The sequence below is a fragment of the Trachurus japonicus genome, chromosome 4 (assembly GCF_045865225.1).
Source record: "Trachurus japonicus isolate A0001 chromosome 4, Traja_1.0".
Lineage (NCBI taxonomy): Eukaryota > Metazoa > Chordata > Actinopteri > Carangiformes > Carangidae > Trachurus > Trachurus japonicus.
The window spans coordinates 23,420,947-23,441,432 of NC_140910.1; the positions used below are offsets into that span (position 1 = coordinate 23,420,947).

The 20,486-nt window shown below is 41.3% G+C and overlaps 1 protein-coding gene across 1 annotated transcript in view; it reads right to left on the reverse strand.

Annotated features, from left to right (window-relative positions):
* Positions 1-2,006: 2,006 nt before the first annotated feature.
* Positions 2,007-20,486, reverse strand: part of fcho1 (FCH and mu domain containing endocytic adaptor 1) — a 70,531-nt gene continuing 52,051 nt past the window's right edge. Inside the window, exons 13-27 of the mRNA XM_085774827.1 lie at positions 19,934-20,127; positions 18,304-18,328; positions 18,085-18,141; positions 17,056-17,107; positions 15,504-15,628; positions 12,934-14,073; positions 11,503-11,612; positions 10,231-10,426; positions 9,255-9,369; positions 8,983-9,138; positions 8,743-8,875; positions 7,888-8,084; positions 6,653-6,717; positions 3,267-3,434; positions 2,007-2,288 (exon numbers count right to left, since the gene is read on the reverse strand). Of these exons, the coding sequence (XP_085630953.1) occupies positions 2,260-2,288; positions 3,267-3,434; positions 6,653-6,717; positions 7,888-8,084; positions 8,743-8,875; positions 8,983-9,138; positions 9,255-9,369; positions 10,231-10,426; positions 11,503-11,612; positions 12,934-14,073; positions 15,504-15,628; positions 17,056-17,107; positions 18,085-18,141; positions 18,304-18,328; positions 19,934-20,127 (2,762 nt within the window). The 3' untranslated portion in view covers positions 2,007-2,259. The remainder of the gene's footprint in view (positions 2,289-3,266; positions 3,435-6,652; positions 6,718-7,887; positions 8,085-8,742; positions 8,876-8,982; positions 9,139-9,254; positions 9,370-10,230; positions 10,427-11,502; positions 11,613-12,933; positions 14,074-15,503; positions 15,629-17,055; positions 17,108-18,084; positions 18,142-18,303; positions 18,329-19,933; positions 20,128-20,486) is intronic.

A 20,486-nucleotide genomic window follows, 5' to 3' on the forward strand; every position in this document is an offset into this window, starting at 1 on the left:
ATAGTTCAATATTTCCTCCAACTGATATCAACCCTGCGATCGTCCCTTTGTGAACTGTTTGGATTCATTCAACCATTCAAGTCCCAGTGCAGCGACTCAACATGTTAGGGAACAAAATCCAGAACGATCAGCTTGATGGAGATGGGATGTTTAAATCTAAAGTTATTTAATCTGGTCGGTCTCATTGAGCCTTGTTTCCTCATTTGAAAAGAAAAAAAAGTGGTGATAAATTTTCTTCTAAGATTTATCAAAACCAGTTAGAGCTTTGGACCTGTAAAACCAAAATCCTTACACAAGTAGAGGATGTCGTTGGCATCTGAGCCGGCACATGCTCCCCGACTTCAGATACTTTAACCTCATGCTGTTACTCAGATAAAAGTCTTATGTTCTGTTTAAATTAGATTAGAGAAGAATACAGTGCGTTATTTGGGGATTTGTCCATAATAAATTATATATATATCTTTATATGATGTAGAAAGTTTGTGCTCTGTGGCCTTCGGTCTTTGCCTAATCTCTCTCCTCACATTGTATCTGAGGAAAATGCTTTGATGTGTAATTGAATAAAGTGGTGTGTGTGTGTGATAAATTTGTTTTCCAAGCTCAATTGTTCAATGTAGGGCTGAAATGATTAGTAATTTGAACAACTCTATTACAAAAAAATGATTGAGGCGATTTTTTTTTTTCTTGAATCGAAGCTTAATTTAATTACACTTCTGTGTCTCACGACGTTCCCAGAATTCAATGCTGCGATCATAGGTGAGATGGAGCAAAGCCAAGAAACAACAGAAAAGAAGACAGAAATTCATGTCGCCTAATTGTTAACCTAACACACGAGAACATACACTCCTCTTCCATGACTCAGACTCACACACACACCCCCTTGCTACACAGTGATGACATCAAAAATATCAGTCGAGTAGCAACATTTGAGGTCTAAAATGTACAAATATTATACAGATATTTATTAATCACATGAGTACATCACAATAATTGACTGTTAATTTTCAGAGACGTGTCTTTTTTTTGTCATTTTCCTCATTTTTACGGTTGATATTTAATAAGGCGAAAGACTTCACTTGATTAATTGATGAAAAAATCGATAGAATACTCGATTACAGAAATGATCGATAGCTTCAGCCCTTGTTCAATGTGTGAACTCCAGTTCTTACTGCGCCCGAGGAATCTACTCAACTGTCACAAAGGAAATTTCTATTTATATGAACTGTTCTGTTTTGATTGACATCAGCTTTGTGTTGAAACTGGTTTGTTTGGTTGATTTATTCTTCCCGTCTCTCGGTTTTCCCCCTCAGATGATTTTGTTGTAGCGACGAGAATCCTTGAGCTTGATTATTTAAGGCTTTTTGTAACTTGTGCCTGTTACAGTCATTTGCCTTCAAGTGCTTTGGGGAAAAAAAAGTTATTTCTATGTGTACTTTGTAATGTTTTGTAAGGCTGTTCTAGATTTTCGGCGGAGGATTATTTTTTATTGAACTAGATTTGGTTCTTCTTACAAGTATACTGAACCCTTATTTTTGTGTATTTTTAAACCTGTTCTTGACTACACTTTAACTAGCACAAGGACAGATGATGGTCTGTAATAAACTGCATAGTTCAGCTGTATTTTGTACTTGGTCACAATGTGTAATAAATTGGTGTAAACCAAAGTTTTCTTTTGATTGAGCACATTTATTATTATTTTTCTTCTTTTTTATCAAATATCAACATCACAAAACCTAATTGGAACAAACAGCAGATTTACAAACAGTTCGTTTTCCCCCTCAGGTTTGGTAGAAGATCTTTGCTCACAAATGACTCGTTCAATCCATCGGGATACAGTATTTACACAATTTAAAAATCCTAGTTTCCATGGCAACACAGTAATTATGCGTAACTTTTTTTTTTTATTCACACAATACTTCCTTCCTCCTGCAATTCAAGAAAAGTTTCTGACATCTAGCTTAGTTTTTGCAGTCTCTACCTACAAAAGGCACACAGAACACAAAGTGGAACAGAGGAGATTCAATAGAAAAAGACTTTCCCTCCTGGAAAAGGCAGAACGACTGAGTGTACAACACACACGTTAAATTAGTGGAGAAGAAGAAGAAGAAAAGGCTTGGTCGTTAAACAGCAGGACACCGTCAGAAGTAAGTGCACATTGTCCCTCAAGGCCGAACGTCTGAGTGAAGGAGCCTCCTCCTCACCACCAGTCGTTTCTCCGGCTCTCGACTCAGAAGCTGAAAAAGTGCAAAGTTGTCCGATTCACAAGGAGCAGCCCGCCATGTACTTCCCTGTGAGAGAGATCAAACACATGAATGGAAAAAAAAAGATTTAATGTATCGCTAAAAATAAATGTTTAAAACAACTCGAGTGCAAAACCTTCCAACAACTTTATCAACGAGTGAAACTGAACAAAACAACCACACATGGAGGACGTGTCTGCTGCTACACTTCTGTTTTCACAGCTTACTGTTTGTCAACATCTTTAAAGGAAGATTTCAGGAACATTTAAGCAACATGCTGATGAATCTCCTGAGTAATTAGATTCCAACATGTAACAATTAAGTCTTTATGTTATTTTCATCACTGGTGAATCTGTTTACAAAACTTTACACCCGATTTAATAAGATGTAACCGACTTATTGAATTATTATTATTATTAAAAACAAATCCTTACTGTTTTTTTTTTTTGAAGGATATAGCTAAAAAGGTTGGTAAACCAATGTTCCTGGTTTCTCACTTTTGAACTTCACAGTTAGGACAGAAAATAAGTCGTTAATAATAACTATTAGGGAAAAAAAGGCTTAAATCATAAAGTCTAAGTTCAGTCAAAGCATTTTGGTCGATTTGTTGCCCCTGTTCTTCTTCTTCTTGTGGGAACTGGAGACCCAACAGTTGTATAATAATAATGATAATCATGATAACAACAACAAATAAATAAATAAATCTCTTATATGACCAACTTTCCAAAAAGTCTAACAAAACAGAAAAAAACTGAAGTTTGGACCTTTCTCTTGATTAATAATAACCTAAATGATTAATCTATAATCAGAATTAGGACATTTAACTTAATGCCACTTGACTAATCAATTAAATTGAATTGTGTGATTATTCCAGCAGTAGTCAGTTTAATATGACTTGCACCACTGTGCGAGGTCGTCAGTGATAATCAAGATTTTTAATAACAACCACTGCTCAGGTCATTAATCATCATTCAAACGGTCAGACTCCATTTTAAACTGCGAGTGTGTGTGTGTTCACATGGTCACCTGTGGCAAATCTCTTCTTGACCAGCGACATGCGGTAGCGGCTGCCCACCAGCTCCACGTCCATGCCCGACAGCGAGGCCCCGGAGCCCACAAACTGGACCGCCAGGCTGGGTGGGGGGCCACGGGGGACCTCCAGGCACTGCCAGCTGGCGCACAGCGTCCCGGAGCCTGGGACGCCACCGACCCACCGACCGGCAGAGACACAGATATAAAAAAAACACAGATGAGTTCACAGCAGAGACACAGAGAGACGACGATGACGATGGACACAGTGACATCTCCCTGAAAGAAGAAGCTGAGTGTGTGATGAGAAATAAATAAATAAGGATGTCACGATTATAGATTTTCTTGGTACGATTATTTTCAGAGAAATAATTGTGGTATTACGATTAGTATCACAGTAATTATGTTACTTTCACAACACTATGAATGTGTAAAATCAAATATAGAGAAAATATGCTTACTACATGACTAATTATTTACACAAAATATTTTAGGTATCTATTAATATAGGACCGATTATGAGTGTTTGAAATGTTCAAGTCATGAATTGTCATCCATACCAAATGTTTAAGTTTAATTTAATTTAATCATTTCTTTTAATTAGAAATGACACGCTAACATTTAAATTACTACCAATTCAATGTTACGTAAGGTAAATGGACCAGTATCTGTGCATTTACCTTTACTTTGGGCGCACATCTGTTGTTGTGAAAACAAGTAATCGTGACATCCCTACAAATAAAACATCTTTTCCAACAGGGACAGGTAATTACTTCTTTAGTCCTATAACGCTTCACACACACACACACACACACACACACCTGTGCGCTTGTGAACATGAGTTAATGAGCTCAGAAAAGTGGAAATTCACACATTCAGTGCTGAGGAAACTGTCTGATATGATCAAGAGCTGCTAATGGATCTTGTCTTGAGATGTAATTTAGTGTCAACATCTGTTTGAAGATGATTGTGTTTGTCGTTTTGTTATCATTACGTCCTACATTTTTGAAAATGTATATAAACTATCAATAAATGCACAAAAGTCTTTCAAACAAATACCAACTTGATCCCACTGAGCACCGATGTGGTGGTTTGTAGTTGTTGTACTTGTTCTCCAAGGGAACAGGGAGAGACGGAGGAGCAGCTCGACTCATTAAAGGAAAGAAATGATGCTTAGATAATATCAGACTGTTGTGATGTTGATCGTGAGTGTATTTATTACCACGGTAACCCTCCAGCTACAACAGGCTCAGTCTCCAGCTGTGACTCTCCATCACCACACAGTGCGTTTCTAATGACGTGACGTCAGCAGACAGCTACAAAACAACAGAGGAACGGTCGACAGGTCCAACTTCTACAAGTTAGTTTGAATGCAACCTTGGCTGAACAACTTGAGACGAAGCCCAAACACCGAGAAATCCAGGATTTTATGTCTCGTATTGGATTTTGCACAGTCGTTGAGTGTTTTTCTGCAGTGAGAACACTAAACCAATAAATCCAGAGACTGAAGCGCTGTGAGGGCTCGTCAGACAAAAACTGGAAACCACAAGACAAAATAGTATTTTTTAGATATCTATTAGATATAAATTGTGTTTCTAAATACGCTGTTGCCCATAAAGTTGGAATATTTGTTTTTTCTTTTCTTTTTTACCTCTTCTCATGAAATTATTGTGACAATGTGATTTATTTATTTCTTGATAGATAAAGTATATATCTTCTCAAAACTTCTGTGATCAATCTCTTACCAATACATCATTGTGAAAATTAAACCTATATAAACTATTGCAAACTCTTTATCCAGGCTTAAACCAAATTGGGGGTATTGAACAATATGATTGAGGGTTTTGTTTGGTCAGTTTAACCGAAAAACACATTCGAGGGGGATTTCATGCATAAGAATGTCCAATATTACCAATGCCAATATTGAGTATGGTCACCCCCGTTATGGATCAATGCTTTAAGATGTCATGGCACACTGTCCACAAGCATGAATTGGTTTCACCTGGGTAACTGGGACTCGGTATGTAATCATTACACCAAAGGTGTCAAAGGTGATTACTGATGTGAATAAATAGGAATAAAAAGAGGAATGTGTCCGAAAACAAAATTATTATTCCAACTTTATGGGCAAGGGTGTCGCTACAGAACCTGTCCATGTTTTACACTGATCTATGCTGACTTTATAAACTGTAACTGATTCATTATTGCTCTATAGATATAACAGTTAGACAGCAGTGTTTTAAAGGGGGTGTTTAAACCTAGTTATCACTCACGCCTCATGCAGAATAATATAATTACTCCTGAGTTAGTTCATGTTTCTGTGACTTATCACACACTCAAAACAGGAGGATGAACAACTGCACGACTTGAACGTCTGCATCATTAATCCCAGAAACACTTTCTCCAACGCGCCTGCCTTCGTTTACAAGATGTCGAGTAAAATAAATAAATTACCACTGTTTCAGACATTATTCATTATATAAAAGCTGCATATTTAGCATTTTAGTATTATATAACAAATGGTACAAACAGTATCTCAGAGGGACAGGGAGGCGTTACAGTGACTCTGCGGTGCCTTTGTCACCGGCTCATAAACCAGAGGACTCCTCCAACTATAAACCTTCTCAGGCTTTAACATCTCATCCATCACTGACGGCTATGAATAGTCTCCTTTCCCTCTGTTCTCCAGCCACGTAGCTTCACACCACGGTAATAATATATCATTAAATGAAAAATAAAAAGAAAGAAATGTGGGCGTCTCACACAAAAGAAGCACAGAGGTGATTTAATTTTAGGCCTTTTCTTTTTTTTCTCTTGAATTAGAGCCGTTAAAATCGTCTCGAGACGCGCCGCCTCTTATCTGAGCCCCCATTAAGGTCAGGAAATATGAGCAACAATCAACTTGACACAAAATAAAAGGGGGAATATTTCACGGCTGTCTAGTTTCGTTCACCTCGACCCGGCTGGCTGATGAGAGCAGCTGCCACGTTCAGATGTTAATGCCTCCGTTAGAAAGGAAATGATCCACCTTCAGATTTCAGCTGTTTGAAAAGAGAAGGATGTGGAGCGCTCAGTAGGATCTCTTAACGCAACGCTTAATTATGCTCATTTCGACATTTGTCTGACACAATGTGGAGCCTGTGAAGTCGGTGATGAAGGAAATCCTGGGACTAATTTGAACAATGGCTGCTGATGAGAGAGAAAACACAACACAAGCCGAAGCTGTCGGGCAGATAAATGTGGAGCTGCTGCTGCTGCTGCTGGTGGTGTGTGTGTGTGTGTGTGTGTGTGTGTGTGTATGTGTGTGTCTGTTTTCTTATTAAAAAGTTGCTTCAACAACAACAACAACAAGCGTCGAAGCGTTAAAGCTGCAGAGCTCTGACCTTTGCTGTGATTGGTCGGGGAGAGGTTGGGGAGTTTCCACAGCAGCCGTCTCTCTTCAGTGTTCCTGTCCAGGCAGATAACAAAAAAAAAAAAAAAAGTCAGCGAGGAGTGACCTGCTCCTTCATCCCCACCCTGTGACTTCCTTTAAAAGTCCTGTTGTCCATTATTTAGTTTATAAAATGTCAAACACAGGGAACATTTTGTCTGCTCATTAAATGCACAGTGATGTTAAACAGAAAAACAACAGATTGGTTTGGTACTTTTGCTTCACAGATGACTTTGAGAATAAATCATTTCAACATTTACCTACATATTTATTTATTTATTTAAACCTTTATTTTAACTCGTTGGTCACTGAGGTTTCCCTCATTTACAGGGACGACGAGTTTACAAGCAGCATATATAAAAGAAAAAAATAAAGGGGGAGAGCTCAACTCTGTTAGTGAAACATTTGTTATCGATTATCTGCACTTTTTCTTTTCGAAATGTCGGAAAATAATACTGGGACTGAAGGTTGCCATGACTTGTTTGACACTTTATCTCAGTAGAGATGGTTTGGTTCGTTTGGCTTCATGAGAACAACAATGATGATATGAGAAAATATAACCTACTTAACATTTAGATAAAAATATCTAATTGGTATATTTCTGACCAGTGTTTCGACCATTTCTGTAAAATGACTTCTAGGGCAAACACATATGTCTGTACTGCACATCATCATGATCAATCTTGTTTCAACATATCAACATTCATTAATTTATTAAGTTGTTAAATCATTTTTTCACCTGTAATTTAGTGAGATTAGCAATATACTACACACCACTCAAATGTAATCCTGTTAGTTTAGCCAATTTACAGTGATTAAGTCTAAACTGAAGCTAAGCAATTTTACAGTTTTGTCATCTAACTCCTAATTAAAATAACAAGACTGTGCACTTTGTTTAATTGAATCTTCCTTATTCTAAACTTTCATTTAAACTGTCCAAAACTGCATTTAGTGACATTAAGATGCAGATTTCTTTATATCTACACAAAGGCAATAAATAGTCAGTGAGGTTTGATCTGCTCTCCAGTCATTTGGACATCAATAGTTAGTTTCCGTCCAACGATCTGATATAATATACAAAGCTGAATAATTAACTATTCAACTTAACTACGCGGTTTTATTTGAGCCTCACAAAAATCCTCCTCATTAAAATGTAGAATTTAAACACACTGGTCACAGGTGACTCACCAGGAGGCCGGCGGCTGACACTGCAGGTCGGTGGCGGTGTGGTCCAGCGGCAGCAGCACCTGGACGGCGGTGAGCTGGGTGGAGGGCGCCGTGGCCGGGCAGCAGTGGTAGTCCAGGGACACTCGGGTCACCGTGCCGCTCCGCTGGCACTCGGCCGACAGCAGGAGAGGAGCTCGACCCGGGTCCTGAGAGGACACCTGCACAGAGGAAGTCAGGTGAACAGGTGGAAATGTAAAATCTGTCCACAGAGAATTATAAAGATATGAATAATAAAACTTCCTGTAATAAATGAATAGTAAATTAAGATAATTCACTTTGCAATGCACAGTTACAACATAATTTAATTTATCTTGGCAGGAAATTTGCAAATTGTTATGAAATTATTCAGAAATCACAGACCTGTAAAACAAAGTGTTGCTATTATATGTTCATTAAGCCAAATATACTTAAAAATACAGTATTATGTTGTAACAGGCTCCCTCTTTATCTTATTGGTATTGATAGTAAATCAAGCACGCAAAAAGACACCCAGGAAAGGTGTCAAGAATAAAGAAATCATATTTTGAGCAACTTATTACCTGCTTTTAATAAGCTAGGCAATTTTAAAGGTTTTTATCCTGTTTGTTGCACTAATTAAAAAGGGATTGTTGTTGATAGTGTATATTTTGTGTATATTTTATGTGACTATTTTGATTATCTTGTGATTTTAAGTTGTTTGTCTTTAAACGGACCCCAGGAAGAATGGTCAATAAACAAATAAACAAATAAACTCTTCTGATTTACACCATCAAAGTTACCAGAGGGAAAATGAGATTATAATGAGAAGGACGAAGAATCTGTTGGTTAAACTCTGACCTGATACTTTAACAGGCCGACGTTGTAGTACGAGGCCTGAGGGTTGAGTTCAGCTTCTCTCTGCAGGTAGATCTGCAGAGCCTGCATGTTGAACCAGAAGTCTCTGGTGTCTGGGTCGCTCTGAGAAGGATCACTATGGAAACAGACAGAGACAACAGGATGGTAAAGATTTTTTTTTTTAAACACAGGAACAAACAGGTTTGTGATGCAGCGCGGCGCCGACAACGGTTGAGAGTCGACCTGTAGAGCAGCTTTTGATTGGGCAGGAAGTGATCGATCCTCGAGATGTTGACCAGCCGGAAGCTGAGAACGGGAACGTTGGGGTTGGCTGTGAAAATCCTGGTGATGCCTGCTGGGAACGACATGGTCAGGTCGCCTGTGATCTTCACCAGACAGCTGAGAGAGAGAGAGAAGCAACAACAAGGCTCACAATAGAACAGAAGTCGGTAACAACAAAGAAAGAAGACACCACAACTTTATTCTTCCTGCAAAAAAAGCAGCATCCCACTCACCGGTTGTGCTGTCCGCCTTTGAAGTAGGCGTTGATATACTCGGTAATGGCCGCCGCCACCGGCCAGGCCTCCTGTGTGCTGAGGGAAATGGGACTGGGCCCTCTGGACAGGTGCACTGAGGGGAACAGGTGTGATTGTCCTGAGTTGTTGAATCATCAGTCACGTTTAAAAAGGACAAATTTAAAGGGATAGTTCAACATTTTGGGAAATTGGCCCATTGCCATAATCGCTATAGTCATAGCAGTAGGTTCGTTACCTTTAATTGTCCGTGCAAGCTGTTTTTAGAACAGCGGGGCAGAGCCGTGAGCTGCTCAGAGCTACGCTACGGAGGCTCATGGGATTTCTTGGTTTCCTGCATCAAACTCATCAAATACACAATACAACAACTCCAAAACGCTCTGGTGGACAAGTTGTGACCTGCACATTCACCACGCTATGAGATAATAACAGAACGTTACGAGACAGAGCCGTTTTAGAGGTAAATACAGAGACTGCTTGCTGAAAAACTGCCCTTGACAGGAACGTGCATAAGCGGTTTTGCATGAATTTACCTCGCAAACAACTCAGTCTCATAACGTTCCGTTGAGTTTGATGAGGAAAACCAAGAAAAGGATTATGCCAATGGCCCATTTTGCCAAAATGTTGAACTATCCCTTTAATCTGATGTGAAACCAAAGCTAAGCTGTAGCTTCACATTTAATTAAGACATGACAGCAGTAATGTTTTCTGTCTATTAAGTCTCTTCTATTTATCTCTTACCTATTCTTACTATCTTTTTGTAATGTGAAGGGAGGCAATGAGAGTGAGAATTTCATTGCATGGTTTTTTTTAACATCTGTGTATATGACAACAAACATCTTGAATCTTGAATCTAACTGTGTTTTTATCAAATCTTCGGGCGGACAATGAATAGCAAAATGTCCTGTGAGAGTGTTTTTGTCCAGTGGTGTGACTTCATTCATGCGCGGAGGCTTACGCTGTCTTGGTTGGTGCTCCTGGTGCTGGTAGGGCAGCGGTGACGCCTGTCCCGGTCGGGCAGGACTGGGAGCTCGGTTCTGACCCCCCCACTCGCCGTCTCTGGCCTGAGGCCCCCACTCACTGGGGCTGGAGGAGGAGGAGGAGGTGAGGGAGGGGCTGGGCTCCGGCAGTGGGGAGGAGCAGAGGGAGCGGGACTGAGACAAACAGGGACAAACTGGGTCAATATCGACACTATAGTGGCTAGTGTAATGTCAGAAATGCAATTTTTTTCTAAACATGTAGCTGTTTGCCCATGTCTTTGAAATGTTGTGACTGTTTCATTCTGATATAATCAATATTTTTTTTGGGATGCACTGTAGTCTCTGTTTCAGCATTTTCCTCCCAGTGCAATGTGTTTTACATAAGTTTCTGAATAGCAGTGTTTTTTTAAATGGGATCCAGGCCCCTGTCGTGAATAATGGAAAAATATCTTTAAAATACACTGCCTGTCCAAAAAAAAAAGTCACACACAATAATAATTCGTTGGACCGCCTTTAGCTTTGATTACGGCATTTGCTGTGTCGTCGTTTCAATAAGCTTCGGCAATGTCACAATATTTATTTCCGTCCAGAGTTGCATTCATTTGGGGTTAAAATATGAACTCTGTGGCCACATTGGACCACATCTCTTCCTTGAAGATGATGGTTCCCTACTCTCCTTCCAGTTTATAATAATGCGTTGGACAGTTCTTAACCCAATTTTAGTCTCATCAGTCTCCTTAGATGTTTTATTTGCTTGATTCATGCCAATAATTTGACCCTTTTGAAAAAGATTGACATATTTTCCACGACCACAGGTGTCTTGTTGTTTAAGAAGGGAGACTGCATCAGTTAGGGTTAGATAAGTTGTTGCCAGATGAAACATAATCATCCATGCAGTAATTATCCAATGGGAGGCTCTTACCTATTAGCTTAGTTAAATCCAAGTGAAGTGGTGACTTTTTTTTTTCTTTTTTTTTGGACGGCAGTGTATGACTGAATGTGTATGTGGATAGACTAAAATCCCAGGTTTGTTGGAAATGTTCTTTGTATTTTGACATTACGTCATTGTTGATAATGACACAAACTGGCTCTCCATGTCACAAAGGTTGCCGACCCCTGCTGTAGACTGAGCTTTCAAGACATTTAAAAAGTCATAATGTCATAAGAAAATTAAAAAAAACAACAAATACCAATACTAAATACTAATTGATGACACTGGCAGCACTGTTGAGTCACAGCTGGTCACTCACCCTCTCACAGCCGCTGAGTCGGCCTGAAGTCCTCTTGGCCCGGGTCGCCCTCTGAGGAGGAGCAGCTGCCACCACTTCAGACGTGTCCTGTCTGAAGTTGTGCTTGGATCCTTCCAAAGACAAAGAGACAGAGGAAAAAAGATGGAAATGACTCAAGAGCCGATTTGGATCGTACAACCAGGAACGTGGAGTACGACGGGTGGCGGTTGCGCCGGCGGCGAGCTCCAAAGTCAGTCACAACTGGTGCTGAGAGCAGCCAGGCCCACACTGCCAAAACAAGCTGGCACCAAACCTCGTGACATTTTATTTGGATTGGTTTAATTGAGGGATTTAACATCTTGTTGGTGTCTGATGATCCTTCAGAGATTTTTCCTCCACATAATACGGATTTGGATTATTGATAAGACTGCAGGTCAGATGAAGGTCACTAATGAAGAGTATCTACAGTTATTTTCCGATGGTACTTTTTGTTGTAGCTGTTTATTCTCGGGAGATATTTGTAAGACATAAGCAGCTACGATGACATTTAATTGAAAATATTTAATAATATTTAAATATTTAACCTTAGTGCATTGCCACCAGAAATGAATTCATACTTTTCAACCAATCAGAATCCAGAATTCTCTGTGGCTGTAGCAGTATATAAATAAATGTACTAAGCAGCAAAACAGAAATACTTACTGTAAGAACACTTTATAATAACGACACTCTATTAAGCATTATTGAATACATAATTGATAGTTTATAACGCATTTTTTAGCCATAGACACCATTAAGTACATATTCTATAACCTAATATCTATTCTATTTAATGAATCTATTTAAACACTCACTAACAACTTACGAACCACTGACATCTCCTGAATAAATGGGTTTGTATTAGATATCATACTTGATTTATAAAAGCTGAATCCATAATCTATATGTATGAAAATACAATCATTTTCCCAGGAAATGGGAGAAATGGACTTGGCTTTTATCAAAACAATTGAGGACGCTACACATTAACAAGTAAAGACACTTGACATTATATATAGGATTATCAACCGAGGAGCCCCCATGTTTTCGTCTGTGTTTGTGTCGTCTGTGTTTGTCGTTTGTTTTATTTACTTGACAGTTGCCAACTTGTTTTCTCTTAAATTGAAAATACTAAATAAAAAGTAAAAAAAAGAAAGAAAATACAGTCATTAAATGTATTATAGATGAGCCTACTGATCCGGAGTTAAACATTTATAACAGTTTTTTATAAATTACATCATAATTAGAATCAGTGTAGGAAGGAATACTTTATAAATGATGCTTAAAGTGCACTGTTATTATAAAGTGTTGCCAAATACTCAAGTACAAGTTCCTCAAAACTATACTTGAGTATTTTAACTGAGCTCTTATTTGATACTTCATGTGAGGAGGAGCAGTGAAGCGTCTCCGTACCCTTGTGGGAGCTGACGCAGCCGATCTGAGTGTTCAGGTCCAGGCAGTCCTGGTCTTTGTCCGTAGAGAAACACAGATCCTCCTGCGGGCCCGAGTGCCTGGTGAGCGGCGGGGCGTTCCTGCGCGGCTCGCTTTCTGACGATCGATGTTTCCTCCTGTCCCCCCCTGCAGCGGCGGCGGCGGCGGCCCCTCCCTCTCCTTTCCCCCCTCCCTCTCCCTGCGTTTTGGAGACGCTCTCGCTGAACGGGTTGTGGACCGAGTTCCAGTGCATCAACTCCTTCTTTGTCTGGGCGGCGGGTAAAGAGCTTTGAGGGTTTACATCCAGTCCCAGTCTGTTGCTGTTGACGGAGCCGCCGCCAACGCCAACAACGCCGCCGCCGATCACACTGCTGCTGCTGCTGCTGCTGTGCGGAGGGATCAACCCGGCCGCCGCAGCCAGAGACGACTGGTGCGTCGGGCTGCCGATCATCGTGATGGCAAACGGGTCGTCGGAGGTAATAGGCGGCGGCAGGCTGCGGTCTCGTTTCCTGTCTCTGTCTTTGCGATTGGAGGAGGACGAGGAGGAGGAGGAGGAGGAGGGGGCCGGGAGCGTCTTAGTGTCTGCGAGCGGGATGGAGAACGGGTCTCCTCGCACCTCCATCCCCCTGTTGCCCCCCGCCTCCTGGTTCGGGCGAGGCGGCGGGCGCGCCCAAGCGTCCGACAGGTTTATGGTCTCCTGGGCGACGGTCCTCTCGAACGCGGCGAGGAAGGGGTCCTCGGGGGGGATGTGCTTACAGTTCCACACCGACGACTCCATCTCCGGCGGCGGCAGCGTCTGAGAGAAGGCGGGGAACTGCACCGACGAGGGGTCCAGTTCCGGGGGGACGCGAGGGGAGGGGCGAGACGGGGCGATGGACCAGGCGGTGGCGAGGTCGTCCTGCAGGTGAGGGCTGCGGCCGGGGGAGGGGTCACGGAAAGCGGAGAGGAAGGGGTCCACGGGTCGACCCAGCGTCTGAGTCTGCTCTTTGCTCTGCGACACGGGGGGCCACGCCGCCCAGCCCACCGGCTCAGGAGACGGCCCCAGGGGCTGATGGGACGGCGAGTCCAGACCGGAGTCTTCGACGTTCTCGGGAGACGAGGAGTCGGATGAGAAGGCGGCGTCTGAAATGAACAGATATAAAAAAAATTAGAGATGCACCGATCCAGTTTTTTACGATCCAATCCGATACCGGTACCTGGGCTGAGCGTATCGGCCGATACCCGATACCGATCCGATACTACTGTCGAATGAATGAACCTTGCCATGTGAGTGAAGGCATCAGGCTTGACATAAACATTAAGCCTTAAATAAGTAAGTTAAAAGTGAGTTAAAAAAAGGTAACAAATTATCACAGATATAAATGTAGGCTACTTAATATTATTTATTAACAAATAACAAAGTGTACATTAGCAGCAAAAAGAAATAAATAACACTAGATCGCTGTAACTGTATTGCTGTGTATGATATTAATAAAAAAGAAATGACTGGATCGGAATGCTGGATTGGCCTCATTCATCCGATATCCGATACAGCTAATTAGTCAACATCGGAGCCGATATCTGATCCAGGTATCGGATCGGTGCATCTCTATAAAAAAATACAGAGGATGCCGTCAACGCCAGAGAGAAACCAAGAACTCATAAAAGTGTAATTAGACTTTAATCACCTGCAGTGAAGAATTCAACACTGAGGACAAAGAGGAAGTCGTTACCACGCACGCAGCACCAAATATGAGACAGACAGTATTTCTGTCTGGATATTAGACGTTAAATCCAAATTTGCATATTCACAAAATCAGGTTTCATCTTTGAGAGATGGTGCGAAGGAAATCAACCTTTACATCAGCAGCCCACCGCCTCGGGTCATCTCAGAGTGACTTTGGCTTTAAGAAACTGGCTCACAGACTCCTGCATTAATTCTGGACTTCAGCTGTGGCGGGTCTCATTTGTCAAAGCCTAGAATTAATGGGATCATTCCCATTAGTTTCAACTATTAACTGTGGCAAATATAAATCAGCTGAACGGAGCCTGACTCATCTTCACGTCTTTATACAAAAAAAAACACTTTAAATGCTACTTCCACTTGCCAAGGGCAAAATATCCACTGTGGGATGGAGGAGACGTGTGCCCTCCACTTTATTAGATCTTTTTTTAATTGTTTCAGGTTCATTTCTCTTATTCAACAATGTTCCCTCGCCATTTTGTGGCGATGGTTCCCATGAGCAAAGATATTAGTTGGTAAAGCTGCGTATGTTTGTTCTTTGTTCTGTTTTCTTATGTAACGCGACTTTGAGTGTCTGTAAAAGTGCTTAACCAAATAAAATGCATTATCATTACACAAATGTGTATTATTTTCCCTGGATCTTGTCTCTCAGGCTCCATACACGCTGCTCTACCTTACTGCAGAAGATCAGTGGGGCTGTATCTTTAATCTTTGTCTTAATAAGATGCTTGAACTGAAAATAGAAAAGCATTGTGAAGCAATTAAAATGATTAAAAAGGACATAAATGCAAAAGTTTTCCAAAAATACCGTAAATACTACTTCTCTCACATTCAGAAACACCGAACGCGCTCTGCTCTCTGAGTTGGTCCCGACCATCGAAGCTTTTGGACTTGAAAGCCGACTCCAGCGGCGGTCCGAACAAACTGTCTGAACCCGACGCTGTCGAGCTCAACCTGCAGAAAAGAGCAAGAGGAACAACAACAAACGAGGGGGGGAAAAAATCAGGTGGAGTGGAGGAGTGGTGAGGAAGAAAGTGCCATAAAAGGGGAGCGAGAGAACAGGAGTGTGGGTGTAAAGTGAGAAAAGAGGAAACTGGGGAATTGGATTTGGACGGATCAGACGTGGAGTTAAGACGGAGCTCAGAGCGGTGAGGGAGAGAGTGTGAAACAACAACAAACCTGATGAGTGTTTCTCATCATGACATAGTAAGATCTCTGATGCGGGTGCACTACGTTCATCTGTTATAAAATAATACATATAAACACAGGGATCGTTTTACAGCTGTGAGATTGCTCCAGATTGGCTTCATCTAGAACAGTGAAAGTTGTGAGGTAAGTGGGCACATTCGTAGATGCTCTGAGGGATCATCCCTCTGTGTTACAGAGTGAAAGAATCTGTGTCTGTTCAGGGATAAATCTCTGGTGCCAGCGGGGCTTATTGAAGCAGAGTTTGAGGTTTTATTGTAGCAGCCAGATTTATTTTAAGTAACTAGAAGAGCCTGTATAGACCTGAGTGTCCAGAGCAGGTTTAACTCAGGGCTGAGATCCATTAAAGGTACAACATCTTGGAGAGGTGACAGAGTATAAAAGGTATAATGGGCTTCTGGGGTAAAAAAAAAAAAGACTTGTACTTTTTTAAGACATGTTTTATATTATTATAACTGTATTTTACTATATTATCATTAATAATCGGTTTATACAGGAGTCCACAGGACTAATTAACGACATTATAGCAGCTTATAAATGTTTATATGGAGCCTATAAAGTCTATATCATGGGACTGTATATTTCGTGTTGCTTCTCTTACTAAAATGAAGTGTGTTGCTTGCTGCTCTCCTTGAACTACAGAGGAAATCATCCTTTCCAAATACACCACACCGCCCACAGGACACTTCGACCTTAACAAATTATTAATCGATTGAAAGCTCTACTTCTCCCGATAACAGGCGAGTCCACAGGCCTTATATGAACTTTCTATGTTTGTGTCTCCGTAACTTTGGGTTCACTATCACTCTGACCTTCTGGTTGGAGAATTACAACAAGTTCGCTGCAAAATAAGACCTGTAATCAAAAGGTTTGAAGAACAGTTGACCTGTTCATTTCCAAGCTTGTGTGCAGAAAGTGTGAAAAGTGTTTGGTCACAGGTTAAGAAAAAGGGTAGAGAACGAGGTGAGCAATGAGGTGATAGAGGTAACACTCTACACTGGCCAAAAATAAGAAGGCTGTGAGGTTTGAAACCTGAAAAGCTTCAGAACGAACGGTGTAAAGGCCACTGATGACGCAGTGTGACATCTAAATACGTCTCTCTCTCTGCACCGCTGAGAGACAGATATGAAGACGAAGAAGGAAGAGAGATGACATGAAGCGCAGAGCCTCCTCACCTGCTGTGATCGGGACTGGAGGTGGACCTGCGTAGGCCCTCCTGCTCTCCATCTGCAACCACACACACACACACACACAATGAGACTCAGTGACTCACTGCAGCGGACGCTCCCTAATCAGGACTAATCGGCAGCACTGTGCTCTTCATCACGGTGCTGAGGTGGGGGAAGGCCGCGATGGGGCGACATAGGGGAAAACCCATCAGCCATTACCTTCTCTGTGATAAATACCAGCAATTAGCCCGGTCTCACTCAGCTCCAGCCACCGCCGCTGTCACTGCAGAGTAACCGCTTTAATCAGGGACTCTGTGTTAATCCTGTCGACTCTGGATTTAAGGGAGAGAGAGTCTCTGCTGCTGCTGCTGCTGCTGCGAGGCGGCAGGTTGTACTGTAGCCTCCAGCTGCAGCCTGAACCTTCTGGCAGCTAATGAACCTGTCGCTGATAAAACATGTTGTGGAGCACGAGCCGAGGGGCCGGGGTGTGTGACTAATGGAGGGTGGCTGTTCATGCAAGGTCGGCCAATGAAGAGATTTGCTGTCGGAGGGAGAGACATGGAGCCACACAGGTCGCAGGTCGAGAGATGGAGGAGCACTGATGGTACTAATGTGGCTGTGTGAGAGTGTGAGAGACAGTTTCCAGCCTTTTCTAGACTCTGGACTTTCATTTTTAGTGCTTTAACACTGTTAGATAAAAGAAATACTAAACTAGGGGAGCAACTACTTGATTAATAGACTCATCTTTTGGTTTATAGATCATCTATGTCTTCCAATATGTGTTCCCTATATTGCTTGTTTTTATCATGTGAAGCACTTTGAGCTGCCATGGGCATGAAAAGTGCTATACAAATACAGCCTGATTGATGATTGATTCATCACAAAACAGTGAAACAGTTGATGACTAATCTATTAATAAACTAATAGTTTATATTCAAAAACAGAGGTTTCAAAAAGGTAAAGCACAGATGGAGGGGTGGAGAAACAAACAGGTAGATGGATAAATAATAAATAATAACCGTAGGAGGGACTCACCTCTGTGGGAAGCAGCCTCGCCTTCTTCCGATCGGCCTCCTGCCGTACTCGAGTTTCCTGCAGAGACGCGACAGAAGACAAACAGCATTCAGGAGTCTGTGCTCAAACACACACAAACACAGAGACTGAACCGTTTCCCATCACCTTATGTGTGAGGAAAGAGATTTTTCTGCACAGTAACGAGCTCTGAGAAAAACTTTCTAAAAAGCTGAAACTTACTGGAGAGATGACGCTTGACTGACACCTGGAAGACGGAGAGAAGGGACAGATTTGGTCAACACACGGAGGACAGACTTTGAAGAATTTGTCAACAAATCCCAACAAAGTGGCAGTTGGTTCCTTAATAACTCCCAGCCTCTCTATCCCACTGATGAAAAACAAACAGGGCTGAACAACAGTGCATTTGTTGGGAGGCCACTGTCAGAGGCACATTAACATCCATTTGGAGCAGTAGTGAGTGTTTACAGCAGCGATAAAGTGAAGGTGGGATCGGCTGAAAATAAACTGCAGCATCTGTGTTCGTCATAATAAAAGGAACATGTCACCAGAGCAGTGACCTGATTCACTCATGTGTTTTTAGTCTTTTTTTTTTACACAGTGATGATGCTCTACTGTGCTACGGAGGAATATTAGGGCCACTTAAGAAACCAAAAAAGAGGAGGGAGATTTTTTTTCATCGTCGAGACAAAACTTGAGAATAGAGTTGAAATAGTCAAGAGCGAAGTCAAAATTTCCTCTCTTGTCCGTCAAATTAGGAGTGGAGTGCGACTGTATACTTAACTGATATCATATCATGTTTTAAAATGTTCAAATTTCAACTTTATTCTGGACATTTAGACTTTATTAACGAAGCACATTATGACAAAAATAATTCCCTCTCTCATTTTAATACTGCCTTAATGGTGCAGACCAAGACTGAAGTTACCGCTGGTTAAGTTGGTGCAGGTTAGTTTTGGTCAGTCAGTGAAAACGCATCATTGTTGGTTTTGTGGTCATTTCAGGGGATTTTATAACAATCTTAATCTACATTTATTAAAGCAGAAGTAAGTGGAATGTTTGTGTTAATATAAGTCTTAAATAGTTATATCTTCCAATGGCAATCACTTATATAGAGTGTTCGGTCCAAAACACGGGTCTGTCAGTCACTCTGCTCTGCTGTAAGCCGAGGAGAAAACTTTCCTTGTATCCTACAACCTTTATCCAATGAGGAGAGAGAACGGCATAAAGGGGCGGTCCTCTCTGTGTGTGCAGCCAAGGGATGCGCGTGAATGTGGTGACGTAGGGACGAGGGCGGGGACTGCTAACTCCATCGGCTGACAAGAAGTTAGCCAAAACGACCGGATCACTTACTTCTGCTTTAACATATAAATATCTATTTTGCACTGATATTACATGTTTATATGTTGGGGTTATCTTGACCAGTCATGTGCACCTGTGTCCCTGTATGATGAAGTAATACTGAAAAAGAAGTCTATAGATAATTAATTGTAATTGGCTTGTAAATTGTGTAAATATGAATAGACTAGGTGTGTTACTATTGGCAGGGTTTGTTTTATATTTTGAATATTGGAGGTTACATTATTATTTCCATTATTGTTATATTTGTATAATTTGAGTGGAGTAATATAACAAAACAATTTCCCAATAGAGATTAATCAAGTATTTTTGATTCTGATAATGAACTAGAGGAAATGTAACACAGCGCTACGTCCTGTCAGTCCTAAGTTAACAAAACAGTCAGACAAGTATGAAACAACAACAAACATGTCAATCATCTTGCAGCCTGAGTAAAAAAACAAAAAACAGAAAAACATAATGCCTCACACAGAGAGACCAAAACACACACAACCTGTTGGCGTACGCCTCTGTTGGGCGGTAAGGTCAGCGCCCCCACGGTGGCTTTCAGCTCCTTCTCGGTGGCGGCGGAGCTACTACGGTTGCTGCTGGCGACCGGTCTGATCTGGATGTGGAACTTCTTGGGCTCCTCGTCGTCGAAATCTGAATCGCTAGAGTAGAAGTTGTTCTCCTTCTCATCGGAGCAGCGTACGGAGACAAGAGAGAGCGGGGTCAAGGAGAACACGCTTTTTCAGGGATGAGGAGTCACAACAAGAGAGGAAACCGTATTCCATCAGATAGATCCTAGGGATGTCACGATTACTTGTTTTTACAATTACACAACAAAAACTGTGTGCGTAATTTTGTTTTCTGAGACAGAGACAACGTGCCCGAGTGGTAAAGTTTGGCAGAGGAAGTCTTAATCCCTCCAAAAAGAGATATTAAGTCCTTATTAATTGATAGATACTTCAAACATTTTGTGTATATAATCAGTAATGTAATTATATTTGGACTATATTTGATTTTACACATTCATACTGTAGTGTTGTCAAATTAATTAATGCATA